General features: G+C 40.7%; 1 protein-coding gene across 3 annotated transcripts in view; it reads left to right on the forward strand.

The window, feature by feature from the left end:
- LRIG1 (leucine rich repeats and immunoglobulin like domains 1) overlaps window positions 1-22,132 on the forward strand; it is a 216,347-nt gene that overhangs the window by 191,260 nt on the left and 2,955 nt on the right. Inside the window, exons 13-19 of one of the 3 annotated variants that reach the window (XM_030205936.1) lie at window positions 2,332-2,652; window positions 4,434-4,715; window positions 8,792-9,229; window positions 10,571-10,699; window positions 17,572-17,700; window positions 18,371-18,520; window positions 20,979-21,260. In XM_030205936.1, the coding sequence (XP_030061796.1) occupies window positions 2,332-2,652; window positions 4,434-4,715; window positions 8,792-9,229; window positions 10,571-10,699; window positions 17,572-17,700; window positions 18,371-18,520; window positions 20,979-21,260 (1,731 nt within the window). The remainder of the gene's footprint in view (window positions 1-2,331; window positions 2,653-4,433; window positions 4,716-8,791; window positions 9,230-10,570; window positions 10,700-17,571; window positions 17,701-18,370; window positions 18,521-20,978; window positions 21,261-22,132) is intronic. The other 2 variants (XM_030205938.1, XM_030205937.1) reach the window with 2 other exon arrangements.

Raw genomic sequence — 22,132 nt, forward strand, 5'->3', positions numbered from 1 at the left:
GAGATGGCGAACGCCATTACGGTACTACGTAAGCCACATTGAGCCTGCAAATAGGTGGGAAAATGTGGGATACAAATGTAACAAATAAATAAATACATATGTAAATGCCGCTATTTACATACAGAAATGATGTGCAAGGCTGTTAAAACGACTTCTTACAAGTGACAGTTGCATGATGGGGGAGGGGGTTTAAGTGATTTACTAAGACTCTTGGTAGAGGGGGAAAAGGTAGTGAATTGGGCACTAAATCCAGCTCACTGGAGCACTGTCCAAAAGGAGAAAAGAATAGTGTGTATGAAGCTCCATTTGTCAAATACATGAAAGCAGTTTATAACATAATCGTAAAATGGTTTGTCGTGGCAAGCAGATGGAGGGCGAGTTTCAAAGATTCTAGTGTGTTTTCAGCCTTGGGGGCTAGTGTGGTGGTTTAGTGGCTGTCATTTGAGTTAGATTTCTAGCATGATACCCTTTAGCAGGATCAAACCTAAGACCTTTGTCCTGTGTGGGAGCACAGAAGAGTATTTTTGGAGAGGACTTTTGTGGAACTGAAATATTACTAGGTGCAGTGGCCTCTTAACTCCCAGGCTAAGGAGAAGGGGTTGTGGAGTTTTCTTAATGTTAGGACTCATTATATATAATGGAGAATGAATGAAGGAAAATGTGTTTTAATGAAATAAGGGAAGAGAAGATAATATTACAGCTTCTTAATAAGCTGGAGAACGGTGGTGCACTTTGAGGAAATGATGCCATGGTATAAGTTAGCCTTTCATGCATGTCTGCAATAAAAGAATGAAGCACACCTGCTCTAGGAAAAAATGTGTTGCATATTACATTGCAGTCTAGTTATCTTAGCTAGCTCTTCTCCTCTTTAATGCTACAGTGCTACCATAAAATAAACTCTGTTAGCTATATAAGAAAGGTGCCAAGAACATCAGCATATACTGGTGTTTGTGCGCACATATGCGCCTAAATGCCAGTATTCCAGCTATGCACTTTTATTTATTTGTTGCATTTGTATCCCACATTTTCCCACCATTTTGCAGGCTCAATGTGGCTTACATTATGCCGTAATGGCGATCGCTATTTCCGGATAGAGAATTACAAGTGGTATTGCTTTAAGATGCATAACTGGTAAAGTAAAGTACAAAGTGGTATTACATTGAAGTTCCTGAATGATAGAGTGAAATATAAAGTAAGTTAGATAGTCAACTATAGAAAGTTCATTCTGGCATGAGAAATAAAGTGGTAGTGTGTATTGCGTAGCTTTCATTAGTAGCAGCAAGATTATCAGACTAGAGTAAAGAGTTTGGTTTAGTCAAGTTCATGTAAGTATATTTGTCTAGTAATTTAGGATGAGTCATTATGATATGCTTTCTTGAACAGGTTGGTTTTCAGTTGTTTTCGGAAGATTGTTAGGTCATGCATTGTTTTTATGGCCTTTGGTAGTGCGTTCCATAGTTGCACACTTAAGTAGGAGAAGCTGGATGCATATGTGGATTTGTATTTAAATCCTTTGCAGCTGGGGTAGTGGAGATTCAAGAATGTGCGTGCTGATCTTTTTGTGTTCCTAGTTGGTAGGTCTATGAGGTCTGACATGTAGATCAGGGCTTCACCTTGAACAATTTTGTGGACCAGGGTGCAAACTTTGAATGCAGTTTGTTCTTTTAGTGGGAGCCAGTGGAGTTTTTCTCTGTAACATGGTACGTACTTTGAAGGTTAATGAATTGCACTGAATATTTTATTCCCCCCTTAAAACTGATTTTGTGTTGGGAGTGATTTAGAAGAGATATCTTGGTGGGATAGTAAATGAAAGTATTTGTAGGGATTATAATAGCTTGTTGATGAATATGGGTTCATTATATTGACTTGTATAATGATGGATTGAAAATACCCGTCTGGCAACACACATCTGTTAGTGTGTTTCAGAAATCAGAACAAGATTGAAAAAAACACTTCTAATACATACAGCATACAGACAGTGTGGCTGTTTTTCTCCTTCCTTGTTCTGCTTTTGTGTACGGGGGAGCCTCTGAGTGCTGGCAGCATAGTGATGATCTATCCAAAACCTGGGCTGAAATACAAACAAAATGATAGGAACCGCTTTTATAGTTACTATCTCCTTTCATGATAATTTTGAATGTCGGCTCTTCAACAGCATCCGTGTAACTTAAAAAAAATCATATCATTATGGTCTCAATTTATGCAGCTGGGGTTGGGCTCCAATAATTCTTACGTAGTTACATTTTAATCTCTTTAGAGAAGATAGGTGTGTACTTCGCTTGTAGATTAATTTTTAATTTAATGCATATTTAACTTTTTTTTTTTAATTAGACGACGTTCCCAAGCCTCAAATTATTATCCAGCCAGAGACGACTGTGGGTGTCTTGGATGAAGATATCAGCTTTACTTGTTCTGCAGCGAGCAGCAGTAGCTCCCCAATGACTTTCACCTGGAAAAAAGATAATGAAGTCCTGCCCAACCCTGAGATTGAGAACTTGGCTCACGTGCGGGCAAAGGATGGTGATGTGACAGAGTATACCACCATTCTGCACCTACGGCATGTGACATTCGCACACGAGGGGCGTTATCAATGTATCATATCCAACCATTTTGGCGCCACATACTCCAGCAAGGCTCAACTGACTGTTAATGGTGAGAAAAAAAAGACTTTGTATCATGTTTTTAGTGAGTTTATATAGGCTGTATAACTTTTTCTGTGGAAATGTTAAAACTGTCAACTTTACAGTCTCGGCTATTTTGAAGTAATTTTCCACAGCATTTCTTCAGTGTTCTTTACCTCTCGAATAGAGTGAAAATTCTAAATATCTCTATATATAAAAGGCACCACCAACGTTCTAAACGAAGCCTCCAGCCGGAAGTGTGAAGGGGGAGAGATATCCGGTTTCCCCATGAGTGTCTGCCCCGCCCTCGCTCTCTCTGTAACACAAACAGTGAAGGAAAACACAGCAAAGCACGAAATCAAATCGCTCTCTCTGTAACAGTGAAGGACTCAGAGGGGGGAGGGGAGAGAGGGCAGAAGCCCTCACTATCTCTGAAACACAGCACAGCAGGAAACGTAACACTGAAGGACTCGACTCCGAGGGGGGAGGGGACAGAGAGGACAGACAGCACAGGGGAAGGGAGAGAGGGCAGAGGGCAGGGACACACACACTCCCACATGCACATAGAAGAAAACCTTGCTAGCCCCCGTTTCATTTGCATCAGAAACGGGGCTTTTTTACTAGTATTATATATATCACTAACAAAGGAAATGGCTCAGTGGATTGGAACTAATAGAAAACATTTCAAGAGCTGAAATGCCAGCAGGAGTCCAAGACCAGATTGCAAGTGATTAAGTTTTGGCAATTGAGAGTCATTTGGTGACTACATTAACTTTGTCCAGTTCCCATTGGGCAAACATTCTACAATACTTAAAACCACCATCTCCCTTCTCTTTAAGAAGTAACATGGCTGGCAGTCTCCTCCACAAAGGGGCTACAGGAGTGGATGGATATTTACTTTTTCTGTCATCTGTGCAGATGATCCTTTCAGAAAGAAGTTGAGACACACTGGTGAGGCAGTGAGCCTGAAGGGTACAGAAGAGCTTTCAGTGCTGTTTTAAATCCTGATTTAAAATGACTTAATCACAAAGGGCCCAGTGTTTAAAGAAAAAAGAAAATCTGAGCTGCTATACTTGAGGTATATTTTCAAAGCACTTAGACTTACAAAGTTACAATAGTAACCTATGGAATTTTGTAAGTTTAACTACTTTGAAAATGAACCTCTTTGGCTTCTAAGTTAGGCTTCTAAATGTGTGCCCTATTTTCAGCCAAACAGAAGCATAAGTTTTCAGCTGAAAATTAATTTTAATTTAGGAGCCTAAAAGTTATGCTTATAAACTTAGGTCTGCCACTCACTTGCCTAGATTTATGAGCTTAGGGTCAGATTCTATACGTGGTGCTACAAGTTATGTGCATTAAATTGGGCATTTGCCTGATTTACATGCGTAACTTAATGGACAAGCCAGTCAGGGCTGATAATTGGGTGATAATCTATTAGCACAAATTGGCAATAATTAGGATTTACATGCATATTGTATTCTATAATATGCGTGTAATCCATGCGTACATATTTGGAGGTGTGGATAGGGCTGGAAGAGATTGCAAGAAATTGTCCAGTTTGCTCTTGTCTCCTAGATACTTAAAAGTATCCTTGATGAATACTGATTTAATTTACTCTTAAAATCTTCCAGTGATGGAGATTCCTTGTCTAGTACAATTTGGCCTTTGCATGGGCCAACCTCCAAACTGGTAGGTTTTATAGAAACAGTAAAGTACTGTTTCCAGATTTCAGTGGAGATCATAAGATTGGGGAGAAAGAAATGAGTACATGTAAATTAAAAAACAAACACACACCATTTTTTTCCCCCATAGTATTACCATCTTTCACCAAAACTCCTAATGACATCAGTGTTCGAACGGGGACAGTTGCACGGCTGGAATGTGCTGCTAGGGGATATCCTACTCCAGAAATTTCCTGGCAGAAAGATGGAGGAACAGATTTCCCTGCTGCTCGAGAGCGCCGTATGCATGTCATGCCAGATGACGATGTGCTTTTCATCATGGAAGTAAAACTTGAGGACATGGGAGTTTATAGCTGCACTGCTGAGAACTCTGCTGGCTCTGTCTCAGCCAATGCCTCATTGAATGTACTAGGTAAGGACCCTTACTGAGTGTTATCTGGAGCTTACTGCACATTTAGGAGATCTGCTGGGCACCTGTACTTCAGTTTTTTTTTAAATGGGCATTTTGGATACAGAAATCCAAAAGCGGTACATAAGGAACGGGACATTGATATCCAATGGAAAGACCTTGGAATAATATCCACTGATTTGAAGGTAGAGGACAGTGCAGCATGGCAGTGGCCAGATCCAGGCGGGGTGCTATGGTGCAGAAAGAAACGTAGCACTTAATACTAAAGAAGAGGTGATTTGTTTTTAAGGCTTCTGGTGAGACATTATCTGGAGTATTGGATCGTTTTTTGAAGCCTTATCTTCAGAAAGATATAGACAGACCTTTGAAGCCTTCCAGTAAAGGGATACCAAAGGTCTGCATCAGAAGCCTTGGAAATCACATGTATAAACCAGAGATGTGAGATAGGATTGTTGAGCTAGACATTCAAACACCATGCAGAAGAAGCAAACCAATTTCAAGGAAAAGGATCATCTAGAGCAGTTCTTCCCAAGTCCAGTCCTGGAGGGTTTCAGGTTACCCACAATGTATATCCATGAACTTGATTTGCGTACACTGCCTCTATTATATGCAAATATTTCATGCATATTCATTGTGGATATCCTGAAAACCTGACTGGCAAGGGGTACTCCAGGACCGGACTTGGGAAACACAAATCTAGAACAAGGGGTCATGGTACGAGGCTCTGCTTGAGTACTTGGGGGGGGGGGGGGGGGAATGTCAGGAAATATATATATATTTTTTTTCATGGTGAAAGCATTGAACCACCCACCCCTGCGGTTAAGTGGTGGTGGCCAAAGCAGTAAGTAGTTGCTAAAAGTGAAGAGAGAAGAAGCCTGACTTAGTGGCCCATAGTCATAAGTACATAAGTAATGCCACACTGGGAAAAGACCAAGGGTCCATCGAGCCCAGCATCCTGTCCACGACAGCGGCCAATTCAGGCCAAGGGCACCTGTCAAGCTTCCCAAATGTACAAACATTCTATACATGTTGTTCCTGCAATTGTGGATTTTTCCCAAGTCCATTTAATAGTGTTTTATGGACTTGTCCTTTAGGAAACCGTCTAACTCCTTTTTAAACTCAGCTAAGCTAACCGCCTTCACCACGTTCTCCGGCAACGAATTCCAGATTTTAATTATGCGTTGGGTGAAGAAAAAGTTTCTCTGATTTGTTTTAAATTTACTACACTGTAGTTTCATCGCATGCCCCCTTGTCCTAGTATTTTTGGAAAGTGTGAACAGACACTTCACATCCACCTGTTCCACTCCACTCATTATTTTATATACCTCTATCATGTCTCCCCTCAGCCGTCTCTTCTCCAAGCTGAAAAGCTCTAGCCTCCTTAGTCTTTCTTCATAGGGAAGTCGTCCCATCCCTGCTATCGTTTTAGTCGCCCTTCACTGCACCTTTTCCAATTCTACTATATCTTTCTTGAGATTTGGCGACCATAGTCATTCATAGCATCACTTAAGTGATTCAAAAGTAAGAGTTCAGGCTGCTAGAATGTTTGACAAAGTGGTTAATATGAAATCCTAGCTGTCTAAGATAATCAATGTGGGCTTCCAAAATGGTATTTGTCAAAGACGTTCAGGCCCTTTTCCTCTCGAGCTCTGTTATAACTAGATGGCCTTACATAAGAGGTCTGACATTTTGAGCAGTGGCCACACTCTCTTTATTGGCTCTATTATTATAGAGCTTGATTTCCCTCCAGCATCCACCTTTCTCACGGCTAACTACGTGGTAGGGGCCTTATATAGTTCTCCCACACAAGATGGAGAACAAAGAGGTTACGACTACTATAACCAGTGGTCACACTCTGACTGGCTGCTGGAACATGTCCTTAGCCACGCAGATGGAATCACTGGGTAGACTGGATGGGCTAGATGAGCTTTCAATTTATTACTGTATTGGCATTGACAGTAAACTTGGGACTATATAATAGATGCTTTTTGCAACACTGATACTAAACTAACTGTTATCCTTAAACATTATAATCCATAAAAATTCTATATGCTATTGAAAATTAGACTCCAAATTTGAATTGCTTAGCTTTTTTATGTTAATTAGTAGTATTTTGTTAAAGTGAAAGATGTATCATAAGGAAGATACCTTGAGCTAGCCCTTAAATAACACCTTCCTAACTTTTCACTGTAGGGATTTAAGGTATCTACAAAAAAGTGCTGTTCTAGAATTCCTCATTGATTACATCAATTGAATTTGTGACACTGTGAAAGCTGATTTTTTTAAAGCACAATTTAACTTTGTTGTCAGTTTAATAAAGAGATTTCTTAATATTTATTGAAAAATACTTTTGGGTCGGGATTGTGTGAACCAGGACAGAAATCAACCTCACTCATAAGCCAGGGTTCACAGTCTACACAGTTTCATACTCTCATTTACTGCTAGTGTCAGTCATAAAACCTGTATTGTGCTGCACTCTTGCTGTTACTGACTATAAATTGATCCTTACAAAATACCATAGCAGTCAGATTACAGCCCTTCCACTTGTTTTGTTTAGGGTGTATTTATCCCTCCCAATATGGCAGTTCTCCTACCAATACATAGGAATGGAACAAATCACCCAAGGCTGCATCTGTATATTTTTCCTCGTTTATCTGGACTCCCTCATTCCCAGAGTAGTGCACTTCCCTCTGAATAAATCAGGAGACAATAATCAGGAGAAATCAGCGGATATGAGAAATCAGCTCTCAAGTTTATTAATTCAAATCTATACTCACCAAGCAGTATCAATTAGATCATTGGTAGTAGCAATCAAAGCATATTTCTCACAGGGAGTTCAGACAGTGAATCAAATGGAAATCACCTTTACTGAGTTCTCCAAAGACTGTTCCAGCTGTCAGTTTTTATACCCATTTATGTCCTATCTTTTACATTAACATCTATTAGTCTCATTTAGCAACTATCTGTAGCAATCATTAGTTTTGACCACAGTGACAATTCTTGTCTTCCAAGTTTTGGCCTACCCTTCTCAAAGTTCTGTTTTCTTGCACCTAGCTATCTACTCATCTATTTCTTGCAAGATATATCTGACTGCAGGTTCTCGTTATGCCCCTGTTCAGCTGGCATTTTTACCTCAGCTCATTTTGCACACTTGCCAAGTTTCGCTTATCCTTCAGGCTGTCACAATTCTGTGTTGCTGTAATACAGTGAAATCTTAGAGTCAGACACAGATTTTGCTTTTTAGAGGCCTAGTTGGCAGCTATAAGCCTCTTGACCTGTATTTCCTAGAAGGCAAGTGATATTTTTAAAAAAATCTATAGTGTGTAGAATATTATCATACTGTACTTTAATGTCCTCCTAATGCAGTTGCATTACAGCAGAAATGTGCCGAAAGGAATGTTTTTTTTGTTTTTTCTTTAAGGTACAGTAATCTAGTGCCCACACGTGCCTGTGAAGATTATGGGAGGACCTGTATGTCTATTAGTCTTTATTTTCACTAGGAAAAGTATGCTTTCATAAGAACATACATTTCCCTACTGGGTAAAACCCCAAGGGTCCATCTAGCCCAGTAATCTTGTTTCAAATAGTCCAGGCTGTAAGTACCTGGCAGTCATAAAAGCTGACAGGGTTCCATGCTACTTAATCTCAAGGATAAGCAGTGTCTATACCCAGGTTTACCTTACTTAAAATGTCCTTTTATTGGTCAATACACAGGCAGTATAATTAAAAAAACAGAGACATATTGAAGAAACAGAACATAACACCAACTTTTAATAAACAGAACCTTGGCAATGACCAAACAGAATTTTAAATGAAGTCATAGTTTACCCATACCCACCAAAACCCTTCCCAGTACTACAGCTAACCCTCTTCAGAACACAGAATCAACAAGTGTCTCACGTGGCAATAGAACATCCTATTATACCAATGAAGCAGCAGCAGATTGAGTTGATCACACCACTCAATGATTTTCTCTTCCACTAGCAGCATTAAAATCGCTATTGTGTCATTCGTTGACGAATGGATGCCAACAACAAATGCAATTCGAGGAAGACTAACTGTTCTGTGTTACTTTTCAGAAACTCCATCTTTGGTATATCCACTGGAGGATCATCTTGTGATTGCTGGTGCCACTGTGGCCCTACAGTGCAAAGCCACTGGAAGCCCACCTCCTCGCATCAGTTGGCTGAAGGGCGATGAGCCCCTGATAGTAACAGAGAGGCATCATTTCACAGCTGGCAACCAGCTGCTTGTTATCAGAAATGTGGTACCAGAAGATGCTGGGAAATATACTTGTAAGATGTCCAACACACTGGGAACAGAGCGTGCACACAGTCAGATGATCGTCTCACCAGTCTTGGGCTATGTAGCAGAAAAGGCCAAAACGGATAGCACCATGACTGTGGCAATTATAACAGTTGTAGTGGTGTGTAGCATTGTCCTCACCTCTGTGGTCTGGGTGTGCATAATCTATCAGACTCGAAAGAAGAATGAAGAATATAATATGACCAATACAGGTACTTCTTTTGTTTGCCTCTGTGTTTTTCATAGCTCTTTATAAGGGTAATAGTGAAACTCAGTGAGGACCTTGCAGTGACTGTAAGCCCATTTTTAAAGAGAAACTCCACACAAGGTTTCCTTTGAAAATGTGGCTGCTACGTGCAACATGAATATATTGGCACCTGGGTTCTCTTTTTAATTTTAATTTTGTATTTGTATTGATGCAATATGATATAACAAACCAAGCAGTATACACTAAATAAGAAATACCATCCGTCAGAAAAACAACATGAACTGATAATGCTCAAATCCTCAGTTTTAGACTCCAAGGCTAAATAGAGGGAGCAAAAGAAATTAAAACAACAAGAAAAGAAAAAAAGGTTTTAAACACACATAACACACTCTTAACAGCATCATTACTTATTAGTGATAGAGCACTTTCAGACCGGATCACTCATTAGGGATGGTCAATATCTAAGCTGACACCTGCTGAGTAGTAAGATATGACTGCAGCTCCTCCTATATTTACATGGAAACAAAATTGAAGAACCCACTGCAAAACCCCAGGGCATAGCAGTAAAAACTTGACCTACCAATTTTTATAGAAACTTCTTTTTATTAATGCAACCATAACAAATACAGTAAGTGTGATCCATAGCTAGCACATCAGTGAATACCAAAAGTTACTGATGAATATGATTCTATAACAAAGTATAACCAACAAACCCTAATTTTCCAATTTTCTCACCCTCCCAAATACATAAACCCTACCTTCCCTCCCTCACCCCCTTGAAAAAAGTGAACCTATCTAGGTGCTGTGTACTGTGACACTCCCCAAGAGAGGCTGTGATTTTTCTTTCATGTTTTATGCATCTTTTGGGGCTAAATTGGTTCCTTTAATCTTCTCATTTCCTGTCAGCAAGCAAGTGATCTTGTAGAGCTGCAAAGGACTTCACCTGTAGAAGAATCACAGCTGAGAATGCCATATGTCCTTCCAAAGATATTACTCATTATGGCAAATTTTTCTCAGTGCTGTGGTCTGCACAGCTTGTTAGTTTTCCGCATTACACATTAGGTTATGCTGTCTGTACCGTGCAGTTTAAAAATAAATTGACAGATGATATAAAAATAATTTGTCATTTTATTTTAAAACTGGGGGCTGTAGGTATCAAACAAATGTAGCTGTATTCTCTGTGTGATTGTCAGAGAAATGAGGCTACTAAAATAGGTCTGAAGAAACAACCTGCAACACAAATCCCAAATACAATTTCTGTGATAAAGAATAAGGCATGGATAACCCAGCATGTGTGCTTCCAGGGATTTAGATGTGTGTTTAGTTATGATACTTTATCTTGCAGATGAGACCATAGAGCCTCCAGATGTGCCAAGTTACCTGTGTTCCCAAGGTACACTTTTTAAGAGACAGAAAGTTGTTAGAGCCGACATTACTACTCGCCAACAGCCTAATGGACATATAGAAAGCAATGGTACGTTGGACTTTTGGTTTCAGTAATGTGCAAATCAGAGACAGTATAATGGAACGTGAAGGTTTAGAGAGTAATTGAGCTCCTGTGAATATCTTCTAGAGCATTTACAGTTCAGTCCTCGGACACACCCAGCCAGTTTGTATGTTCATAATTTGTCTTTAATATATGCTAATATCTCTCATGCAAATTAAAAAAAAAAAAACTTTATCTGCTGTGCTAAACTTGTGCTCTGCTTTGCTGTATTTTCTAACTTGTTTAATTGACTGGCTATTTTTACTTGATATCTGTTAATTTGAGCACTAGATTTAAAATCTGCTATAACTCTGTATTAGATCTTTTTTTTTCCTTAAAGTGTGTTGAGCCCTGTCCCTCCCCCACCTGGATTCTTGTAGGCAGCCTTGTATAGCTTAGGTGTGGCTAAAACTTCTGCTTTAAGAGAGCTGAAGGCTACCACAAGGTCTCTTGACTCCTGCCTGAAGTGCTGAAAGCTCACAGATAAGACTTGTTCTGGCATTATTTCTTGTTATTCCTAACTTAGAGCTGTGGTTTGGGGCATTTCTGGTGCATTTCTTAACCTTATCTTTCCCCAATCCCAACCAGCTGTGTAGATAAGTGGCTTAATACAGCTTTAGAGAGAGGCTTTACAGCAAACACATTCCATAAGTTTTCAGTTTAAGCCCACCCACCCCGCCCCTCAACCCACCCACCCCAAGATTGACGCTTCCTAAATAGCTTTCCTAAATATACCACTTATCACAAATGAACTCCATCCAAATTATAGCTGTTTCTGAAAAGTAAACCATTCATTATCACAGTATATCCCCAGCCTTCTGCTTGGCATCAGGGGCCTTCCTGCTCTACATAAAAAGGACCTCTGTTAACAAATCCATTAGTTGTTATTCTCGTTATATATCACAAAGGATAAACTATCTTCTCTTCCTTAAACTTGTTCATCAAGCTTCTGTCACTGTTAGCAGTACTGTATTGGCAGGATAATCAAGAAATCGTTAACTATACCAATAGATCAGGATCAGATTTATTCTGGGTCTTTATGTTGCAAGATTAATCCATTGAATTAGGTCCACAACCAACCAGTACATCAGGGAAAGGAGAGGGAAAAAAGATACCCTGAAGGAAAAAGCTAAATCACTGAATTAGTAATAGCCAATGACATACATTGACTTCCATCCACAGAGTAAATCTTAACAGATTCTCAGTTCTTACCCTAAAACGACACATTAGCTACCCCCTATATCTATATTAACTGCCCTCTATATCCCATAGAACAGGAGTAGGAGAAAAAATAGGATTGGTAGTTGTTTGACAGGCTACATAATTATCATAAGTAGAACAGCCCCTACATTTGGAACTATGGTAAAGAAACAAGTAGCCCCTAAATCTACTGCTTTCATTACAGCTTCTACCACTGTCAAGACCAAACCCTTGGACCAGGACAAGATTCTGGTTTCATGTGATAAATGTACATTCATTGAATCCCTCATGAAAGAAGTACAAGAACTAAGAGAAGAAGTGGCAAGACTAAAAAAACATCTGGGACAACCAGAAATTTGTCCCGGAGATGCAGGTCAAAACATTGAGGACTTCCAGCAAAGGGAGAAAAGATCTTGGACAGACAGACCACAGCTGGAAGCAAGTCACCAAGACCCACAAGATCAATCCTCTAACTCCACCTTCTGTTTAACTAAAGAATCGGTTCAGAGCCCTGGAGGTATAAGAGCTTGAAACATCTGAAAAAACAAGAGGAAACAATGACCAAAAATACAATCACCGCCGGACAAAGGGCCAAAAAAAGGCGAAAGGTAGTGGTGGTTGGGGATTCACTTCTCAGGGGTACCGAAGCACCTATCTGCTGGCTGGACATGTTGTCCAGGGAGGTGTGCTGTCTGCCTGGTGCCAAGATTCGCGATATTGTGGACAGATTGCCTAGACTCATCAAGCCTACTGACCATGCTCCTATGCTACTCATCTATGTTGGCACAAATGGACAGCTAAATATCCTACTGAACATATCATATGACTTCATGGCTTTGGGTCAGAGGGTGAAGCATCTAGGTGCGCAGGTGGTGTTCTCATCGATCCTCCCTGTTGAAGGTAAAGGCCAAATGAGAGAAGCTCGAATTTTGGAGATAAATGTGTGGTTGGTGCTGACGAGAGTGCTTTGGTTTTGTAGACCATGGGATGATTTTCCAAGAGGTACTGAGCGGTGATGTCCATCAGTCAAGGAAGGGAAGGAGGGTCTTCAGGAACAGGCTGGCTAAAGTACTAAAGAGGGCTTTAAACTAAAATTGTTGGGGATAGGTACAAAAGGCCACAAAGCCATAATTAACCCCAAGGAAGGTAGGACATTTAATGCCTCTGTAGAAGAGACAAAAAAGAGTAACATCTGGAGAGCCTTGTATACCAATGCCCGTAGTATGGGAAACAGCCTTCTAGATCTTGAGGCTAAAATGATGGAAGCAGACTTGGATTTAGTGGCGGTCACGGAGACGTGGTTCAAGGAGAACCATGACTGGGATGTTGCTATACCTGGCTATAATCTATTCAGGAAGGACAGAGTAGGAAAAAAAAGGGTGAATGTGTGGCATTATATGCTAAGAATGATATCCAAGTGACGGAACTGCAAGACACGTGGGGTAAGGAAGAAGAAGCTGTGGGTTAAACTGGAAAGAGAGAAAGAAAAATGTATCTATATCGGAGTGATATACAGACCACCCTCACAGTCGGAGGAAATGGACAGGGACTTAATTGAAGACATCCGCAAGATAGCTAGGAACGGGGAAGTAGTACGGATAGGTGACTTCAATATGCCGGGTGTTGATTGTCCCTGCTGCGGGATCATCTAGAAGCAAAGAGATTCCCTACAGGAAGAATTGTTCCAGCAGTGGGTAACGGAACCAGCATGGGATGGAGCTATTCTGGACCTGGTGCTTGCAAATGGAGAGAACGTTTCTGACGTCAAGGTGGCAGACCATTTGGCATCTAGTGATCATTGTATGGTGTGGTTCAATATTAAAACAAAAGAGAGGGCTCATTCGAGATTAAAGCTCCTGGATTTCAAAGGAACTAACTTTGCTGAGATGGGACAGTTAACAGGATGGGAACAACTGAAGGATGTAGAACATCAATGGACAAGACTGAAAGGAGCTATATTTATGTTCAACGGTTTTTATTGATGTCAATACAAAGGAAACACGTCCACAATAGGAATACACACAGATTCAAAGAGCAAGAAGCACTCAGTGAGGACAAAATAACACAATCCAACATCATTCTTTTAACATTTTATCTCCACCCCACCTCTCTATTTTATGTTTAACATTACACACATTCCCTTAATAACTTTCCAACTATAGTGAGCTTGTTAAAGGAGCTGTGATCCTTCCTTAATCTCCTGCTATTTGAAGCTTCTTTCTTTGTGTGTTATGTTCTGTATGTTTAACTTGAAGCAATCTTATTTGAGAACTTCTCAATATCAAACAGTACACTCTTTCATAGGCTCTGGAAGCAAATACTAACCATCCCAGCAGAATAACAACAACTGCCTCCAGAAAGTCCATTATACCTCCTTGTCATCACATTTCTCCCTGTTCCTCCGTCCCTCCCCACACCACTTTAGTTCTTTGCTTAAAAGAATGCTCCTGTTAGAGAGGAAGAAGTGGAATTAGCAATAGCGCATAGTCCCTTACACAAGACCCCGGGACCTGATGGCTTTAGAGCCAAGTTTTATAAGCTCTTGGGTAAGGCGCTTACAAATTTCATAAATCATATTGTAGATATGGAACGGCTTCCCTCTACTTTGGCACAGGCACAAATTATTGTGCTACCTAAACCAGGTAAAGACCCACAGAGACCGGAATCCTACCGTCCTCTATCTCTTTTGAATTTTGAAACTAAACTGTTGGCGAGGATTTTGGCTACCAGGATGGCCTCTTTTTTTGCCAGACCTGGTACATGAGGCTCAGGTGGGGTTTGTGTCAGGTAAGTCGGTGGCTAAGAGTCTCCGGAAGATATTGGCTTCTCTGGCTTATAGGTGCAGAGGTAATATACAGTCAGTGCTCATTAGCTTTGATGCAGAAAAAGCTTTTGACAGGATCAGATGGGATTTTTTGTTTGATACATTGAAGGCCTATGGCTTTTCAGGATGTTTTATTTCAGCTCTACGGACGTTATATGCTGAGCCAAGTGCATGGGTAGGGATGAATGGATTGAGCTCCCTGTCTTTTCCTATACTGCGGGGGACGAAGCAGGGGTGTCCTCTGTCTCCTCTACTGTTTGAGTTGGCGCCGGACCCCCTGATTTGGGACATTGTAACAAATGCTTCAGATGATTTGTTAGTACACATCATTAATCCACAGGAGTCTCAGCTCTGCTTGAGACATTTCGGGAGTATGGGGATTGTGCAGGGTTTAGATAAATCAGAGGCCTTAGCCTCGTCCCTGCGGGTAAGACACAGTTGGGGTAGCTCTTTCCCTTTACGTTGGGCAGAGAGTTCCTTTAAATATTTGGGTATCAGGTTATCTATGGATGTCACGGCCCTATACCATCTTAATTTAGAGGTGCTCATGAAGGAAACTAGACGTCAATTGAATATTTGGAAGGATCTGCCGTTAACATTAATGGGCAGAGTGGGTCTTCTGAAGATGGTTCTGTTCCCACATTGGCTATATGTCTTACAAACATTACCTCTTCGGGTGCTACAGAAAGACCTATCCACTATAGTTAAGTCGTTTTTTGTTGGGCCAGCAAAAAGCCAAAATTGAGGTTAAAAGTTATGTTGGGGAGCTTGAAGAATGGGGGTTTAGGGATACTTAATTTGACTTTATACAATCAGGCATGCCTTTTGAGACACCTAGGAGATTGGTTTGGTAATTCACAAAAAATCACGCCCCATAGAATTAGAACGAGAATTTTTTGCTCCATATAAGTTTTTCTCATTGTTACATAATACAACTGACCAGTTACTGAGCCATTTGTGAGCATGTATATTACTTATCTCCTTGCGAGAAGTGTGGAAGGTGTTAGCAAAGAAATTGGGGGGTTGCCCTTTTATATCTGATCAGATATCTCTTAGAGGGAATGTTGCATTTGAGCCAGGGTTGGCAAATCCCGTCTTTAATCCTTGGGAGAACAAAGGATTTACACTTTTAGAACACTTGTTGGGAGGAGAGGGTCAGCTAAACTCATTTGAAGAACTACAAGCGAAGGTGGGGGCTACATGGGGGAACAGATTTGCATATGCACAAGTTAAGCATTATGTAGCATCTTTATATAGGACAAGATTGGGATGTAAGCTAAGGCAGTTTTTTCAGGAGACCCTGTTTCGGGGCTTCATAAGTCTCTGGATAAGAGAGAACCTCCCCAAAGATTACACAAAATTGAAGACACGCTGGGAGGAAGATACAGGGACTTATTTGGCAGACTGGGACGTAGGAGCCTCTCTGCGGGGCTTTTTGTCCTTAACTTTAGACGAAAAACAGAGAATGTGGTTATAGAGTGATACGCCGGGTGTACATGACGAGAGCACAGCTGGCACATGTGGGGAACTCAGGTGATAATGCTTGCAATAAATGTGGACAAGGGCCCCATTCATTTAGTCATGCTTTTTGGCTGTGTCCAATTATCTGTGATTTTTGGGTACAAGTCAAGCAATTCCTGATTAAGTTGTTAGAGGTGAATATTCAAGCCACACTGGAACAATTTGTTCTAGATAAACCCAAAGCTTTTTCTAATCTCACTAAATCTGGTAGTTTAATGTGTCGTAAAATGTGTCCGGTAGCACGGAAAAATATATTAGTGTTCGACGGCGCAGGAGGCGCCATCTGTTTGGCAACGGAGGAACCAGGTCCACTTGTTGGTGGCTTGGGAAGCAAGAGATATGAGGGATTCCCCTAAGCGTAAACAACGCTTTTTAGAAATTTGGAATCCCTACCTACAAAATCTAAATACTCGAGGTCGCAGTCTTAATACTCAATTTAGTGCAAGGCATCTTGGATAATATAATTAGTATACCTTAATCCACCTTTCTTGGGGAGGGGGGGGGGGGGAGGGTAGCCTCAGGGGCTATCAGAGTACAAGCTTCTGGGACACTATGGGTTGGTAAGAATATATGAGGGGTAAGCTGGGGGGAGGGATGGGGGGTAAGAGTTTGGGGCTTAGGATTGTTTATATAGGAGTTAAGCATCTAAATTGGTATTTAAGAGAGAGGTTATCATTTAGGAAGGGGAATGTAGAGATCTGCTGTCTGTTGGGGATAGGGTATTGAAGTTGACATTGGGGGGCTGTTGTATTCGGGGAGTTTCGCCATAAAGAAGGTAGTGTAGGGGCTAATGGCTGCAAGTTAAGTAGCTGGTCCTTCGAGTGGGTATGAGTTGTACTTATTATTTTTGGGTATAATCAGGACCTATAAAGTGCTAGGCGAACTTTACTACTACTACTACTTAGCTACTACTATGACTATTTAGCATTTCTATAGTGCTACAAGGCATACGCAGCGCTGCACAAACATAGAAGAAAGACAGTCCCTGCTCAAAGAGCTTACAATCTAGTTACTAGTTACTTTTCCCTCTCAACTGTTAGACTTGTTGGAAGCTTAATAAAGGGGGGGGGGGGGGAGGGAGGGGATTTGGGGGAAGGGGACGGGGAAATAGTTAAAAATAACAGGTTGATGACGGTTATGTCATACTGTTACTACTTTGTATGTTTTGCTATTGAGAGTCTTTTGTTTCTGTATATGGACCTGTTTGTCATCAAATAAAAAATTGTTGAAACTTAAAGAATAAGGTATGGATAATCCAGCATGTGTGCTGCCAGGGATTTAGATGTGTGTTTAATTATGATACTTTATCTTGCAGATGAGACCATAGAGCCTCCAGATGTGCCAAATTACCTGTGTTCCCACGGTACACTTTTTAAGAGACAGAAAGCTGTTAGAGCCAACTTTACTACTCGCCAACAGCCTAATGGACATATAGAAAGCAATGGTACGTTGGACTTTTGGTTTCAGAAATGTGCAAATCAGAGACAGTATAATGGAATGTGAAGGTTTAGTGATCAAGGTAAAATAAAAGCTGGGGTTATGTTACCTCTCCAGAGCATCGGACCACAAACCTGTGGCATAATGCTTTCGGGACTGATGGGTGGGGGCCGCAGGCTCCTTATAACAGCCCCCTATGTAGCATTTTTCAGCCCACAGGGCCTGCTTGCCCCCAGAGAGGGTCTTAGCTTTGTGCAACTAAAGCTAGGGAGTCATATTTTCATATAAGGATCCATTTTGGATGTGGTTCTGGCTGCTAACCAGTGGACTACTATGTAAGGGCCCTGAGGCCCTCGGGGGGGGGGGGGGGGGGGTAGGGAAGCTTTGTGGAATGAAAGGTTCTGCATGGGGGGGCATTACAAATGGTATTATTCTTTTACCATGAGATTTGGCATCTTAAGGTACCAGGATCCCACAGGTTGCTGAATCCCGCGGGCAGTTGGTATATGGTAAAAGTTGATGTTTAACCACATCTTGATGAATTTTCCCCTAAATTGATCATGTAGTTTTACTAGCACACACACAGAATGAGAGAAGCCCAGGAACAGTTGCGATAGTAGCTGATGTTGAAGGAAGAAATGGGTGGAGTCTTTACTCAGTTGGCCTTTCTTTTACAGGCATGTGCAAGACTGACAACGTTGGGTATCCCAGTGTTGAAATTCAGGCTGCTTCTTGTATTGAGCCCCAGCTCTGTATTGAATGCAGCACTAATTGTATATATAAAACTGAGGACACTGCTAATGGGGAACTTATTCCAGGAAAAACAGGTACATTTGGCATAAGAAACCTACAGGTCCCAGTTTGTGTTTTGTTTTTAGTATTTTCCCCTCTCCCTTTAAAAAACAAAACAAAAAGGCAGGACATCACTTCTTAGCCCTTTGAACTTCCTTAGTACCCTACCTCTTCTTTTAAAAGACAGTTCCTCCCCGACTGTTAAGACACTAAGCTTGCAGCCTTTTCTATAGCAGAGGTTTCATTATGGAACTCTTTGAAAGTGCAGTTTAAACAACGAGTGGAGGAGTAGCTTAGTGGTTAGTGCAGTAGACTTTGATCCTGGGGAACTGGGTTCGATTCCCACTGCAGCTCCTTGTGACTCTGGGCAAGTCACTTAACCCTCCATTGCCCCTGGTACAAAATAAGTACCTGAATATATGTAAACCGCTTTGAATGTAGTTGCAAAAAAAACACAGGCGGTATATCAAGTCCCCATTTCCTTTCCCTTTTAAAGACCTCTTTGCTGAAGCTTTTCTGTTAGGACTGTGATAATTTTTGTGCAGTTGTTGTGCAACAGTATGTCATGATGACAACAGATCCAGTACTTTATATATTTTAATGATTGTTTTTAAGTTTTTGTTATGTATTTTTGCTTTGTTTTATTGTACACCACTTAGTTTGAAGCGGTATAGAAATGTGGAAAATAAATTACCCACCTCATTTAACACCTGGTATGGGTTATGTTAAGGCAAATCTGGGGCGTTCTTCCAAATAGAGAAAAAAAAAAAAAAGAAGAAAAAGGCAAGGAGTGAAGAAGCCTCAAAGCTAAATGCCCCCTCCAAGACAGAGAGGCTCATTTTCAAAGCGTTTAGACTTACAAAGTTCCAAAGGTTACTACGTGCTTTGAAAATGTCGTCTCAACAGGGAAAACCATCACCATGTCCACTCCTTGGCACTAACACAAAATATGGCACAGGTGGAGAAAAAAAAAAGCCAAACGGCATTAAAAAAATCTCCACCCACAAAATGTGAGTCACTCAAAGCTAGTGTGAGTACAAAAACCAAACACCGTGGTAGCGGAGGGTATGGTCTGAAACACAAGTAAACATATAGGGGGTCGTTTACTAAAGCTTAGCTTGAATTATCTGCAGCAGGGCCCATAGGAATAAAATGGGCCCTGCTGCAGATAACTTGAGCTAAGCTTTAGTAAACAGGGGAGATAATATACAATTGTTTGAATGATTTTGATATTTTGCCTGTTTCCTCTGTGAATATTGTATTTTTGTTTTTTAAACAAGTGTAAATGGGCTGTGTGAAAACCTCCCACTCATATGGGTAAAAGTAAGCATGGCAATCTATGCTGTTGTCCGGAGCCATTTCCAGTGGTGTGTTTATGACTTATGGTTTATTTGAATGTAATATACTGCCCTTTCTGTGAGCGTCACAGGGTGATTTAAATCATATTAAATTTTTAAAAGAAAAAGGATGTGAGGTGAAACGGAATGGTATTACACAATAGGAAAAGAACCAATTACACATCACAAGCTAAAAGAAAAAAAAAGATCCTAATTAAAAAAAAAATTATAAACACAGTCGTTCAGTAAATACAAGATGCTTTGCCACTGAGAGCCAGCCAATCCCCAAATGCCTTCTGAATTAAAAAAAAAAAAAAAAAGTCTGAAGGGCTGTCCAAAATTTTGGATAAAATAGTTCAAGACAGATTTGGGTATAGAGGAGGGCATGCCAAAGTGGGAGGGGAAAAGTGCTCACAGATTACATGTTCAAATCTCTATTTAAAATTTTACCTGAAAAAAAAAAAAAAGAGGCAGAACTGTCCGGGTGCTTTTATTCCTCATGGCAGTCATGAAAGCCTGTAATTTTGCTTTGATTGGTGCAGACCCTCAGGTAGAAATGATTATGGCCAGCTAAGGCTTTCAGCTCCTATTATGCAGAAAACCTACAATTTTAGGGCCCTGTTTACTAAGCTGCACTAGAGTCGCATTGGCGTTTTCAGCGTGTGCTTAACCATGTAGAAGCCCATAATATTCCTTTGGTTGTCTACACGGTTAGCACGTGCTAAAAACACTAGTGCACCTTAATAAACAGGGCGCTTAATTTTATTTCTTCAATTTGTAAATTGCCCTTCTGGGAACAACTACTTCACTTTTCAGCAGGTGTTTGGAAAGGTATCAGCATAGTCAAATTAGGCAGGCTCTGGGGTCTTGTGTTTAAAGTAATTTGCATTCACCTAGTTTTATAACTGAAAGATTAATAATGGTAGCAAGTTCAGCACTTCTAATACCACAGGACTTTCAATCACATTTTTTTTTTTTACCTGCCACCTGAATTATTGTTAAAGACCTTTGTGCTAGGAATGCTGATTTAAAACGGTAATGGGGTAAGGATACAAAAGTCAATTTTCTAAATCATTGAATTTGGTTTAGTGGAATGCAGCTGACCTAGTCAAAAAAAATAATAATTGAACCATTTCCTTGTCTCTTCTCCAACAAGAATACAGCTTGCCAGTCCTGTCCAGAGCCTGTAATGACAGCACACCTACGGGGCAGGAACACCACCATCTCCAGACATTCAAACCCATGGAGAGCTTTTATCAGAAGACATTAAACGGCGATGTCGGCAGAGAGGGTGCAACCATTTTAAAGCCTCAGCTGTGCAACGAGGACGTCTGTTGTAATGGAACAGATTCCCCTGGTTCTGTGCATCCCAGCAACCATGACAGAATGCGAGAGCTGTCCCCGGTACAGGCGCAAGCACTGCATTCAGACAGAAGAGGTATGGATATTCATTTCCTACTGCTATTCTGACCCCGCAGTGTGATTCAAGTCCTTACCTTTTGTGAGAAAATAAGATTTCCTTTTTTTAGTTCCTTTACAATTAGTGAAGCGTTTGCATTTTAAATTTGTTTACTTGCTTTCTCAAAGCCAAACTCAAAACGAGTTAGTCAGGCACAGGAAATATTACCCTGCTGAAGAGGACTTAAAATAGACAAGGTTCATTTACTAAGCCCCGTTCCACCCAGTGGACCCTGTTTACCAACTTAACCTCTTATATACCCTTTGAGCCCAAAAGCTATCAAAGGGGTGTAAATTCAGGTACTGCATTTGTGTACCCGAGGTGGCAGAGGGATGAATACATTTAAGTCTTTCTGATGTTTTGATTTATTTAAAATAGATAAATACATATTTTTATGAACTGGTGAAGACACTGAATCCAGTGTACCTCTTTATTTATTTAAAACTTGTATTTAATATTTGCACTTGCCTTGGCTTATCACGGGATTTTACAGTGCTGTAGCTGCAAATATAACATGGCACCTACTGAGGGTGTAACCTGCATTTTCATATTCAGATCCTATGTTAAATTGCCTATTATTGTGTGGTACCCGGACACAGTTAAGCGGGAGCGCTTCCACATCTGTTGTCCGTCTGTCATCCTTCCTTAACATGAAAAGCACTTAATGCATGGGTTACCATGTGGTAACTGCTAGACTGCCATGAAACCCCTTAACACAATTGTGCACTAGCAATTTATGCAGTGAAATTGCGTGCTAACCCCCAGATTCTATACATGGCAACTAAAGTTGCACATGCAACTTAATTGTTTAATAAGCAAATTGGCACAGATAATTGGCCATTAACAAGCAA

Source organism: Microcaecilia unicolor, chromosome 6 (genome assembly GCF_901765095.1).
Source record: "Microcaecilia unicolor chromosome 6, aMicUni1.1, whole genome shotgun sequence".
Classification (NCBI taxonomy): Eukaryota; Metazoa; Chordata; class Amphibia; order Gymnophiona; family Siphonopidae; genus Microcaecilia; species Microcaecilia unicolor.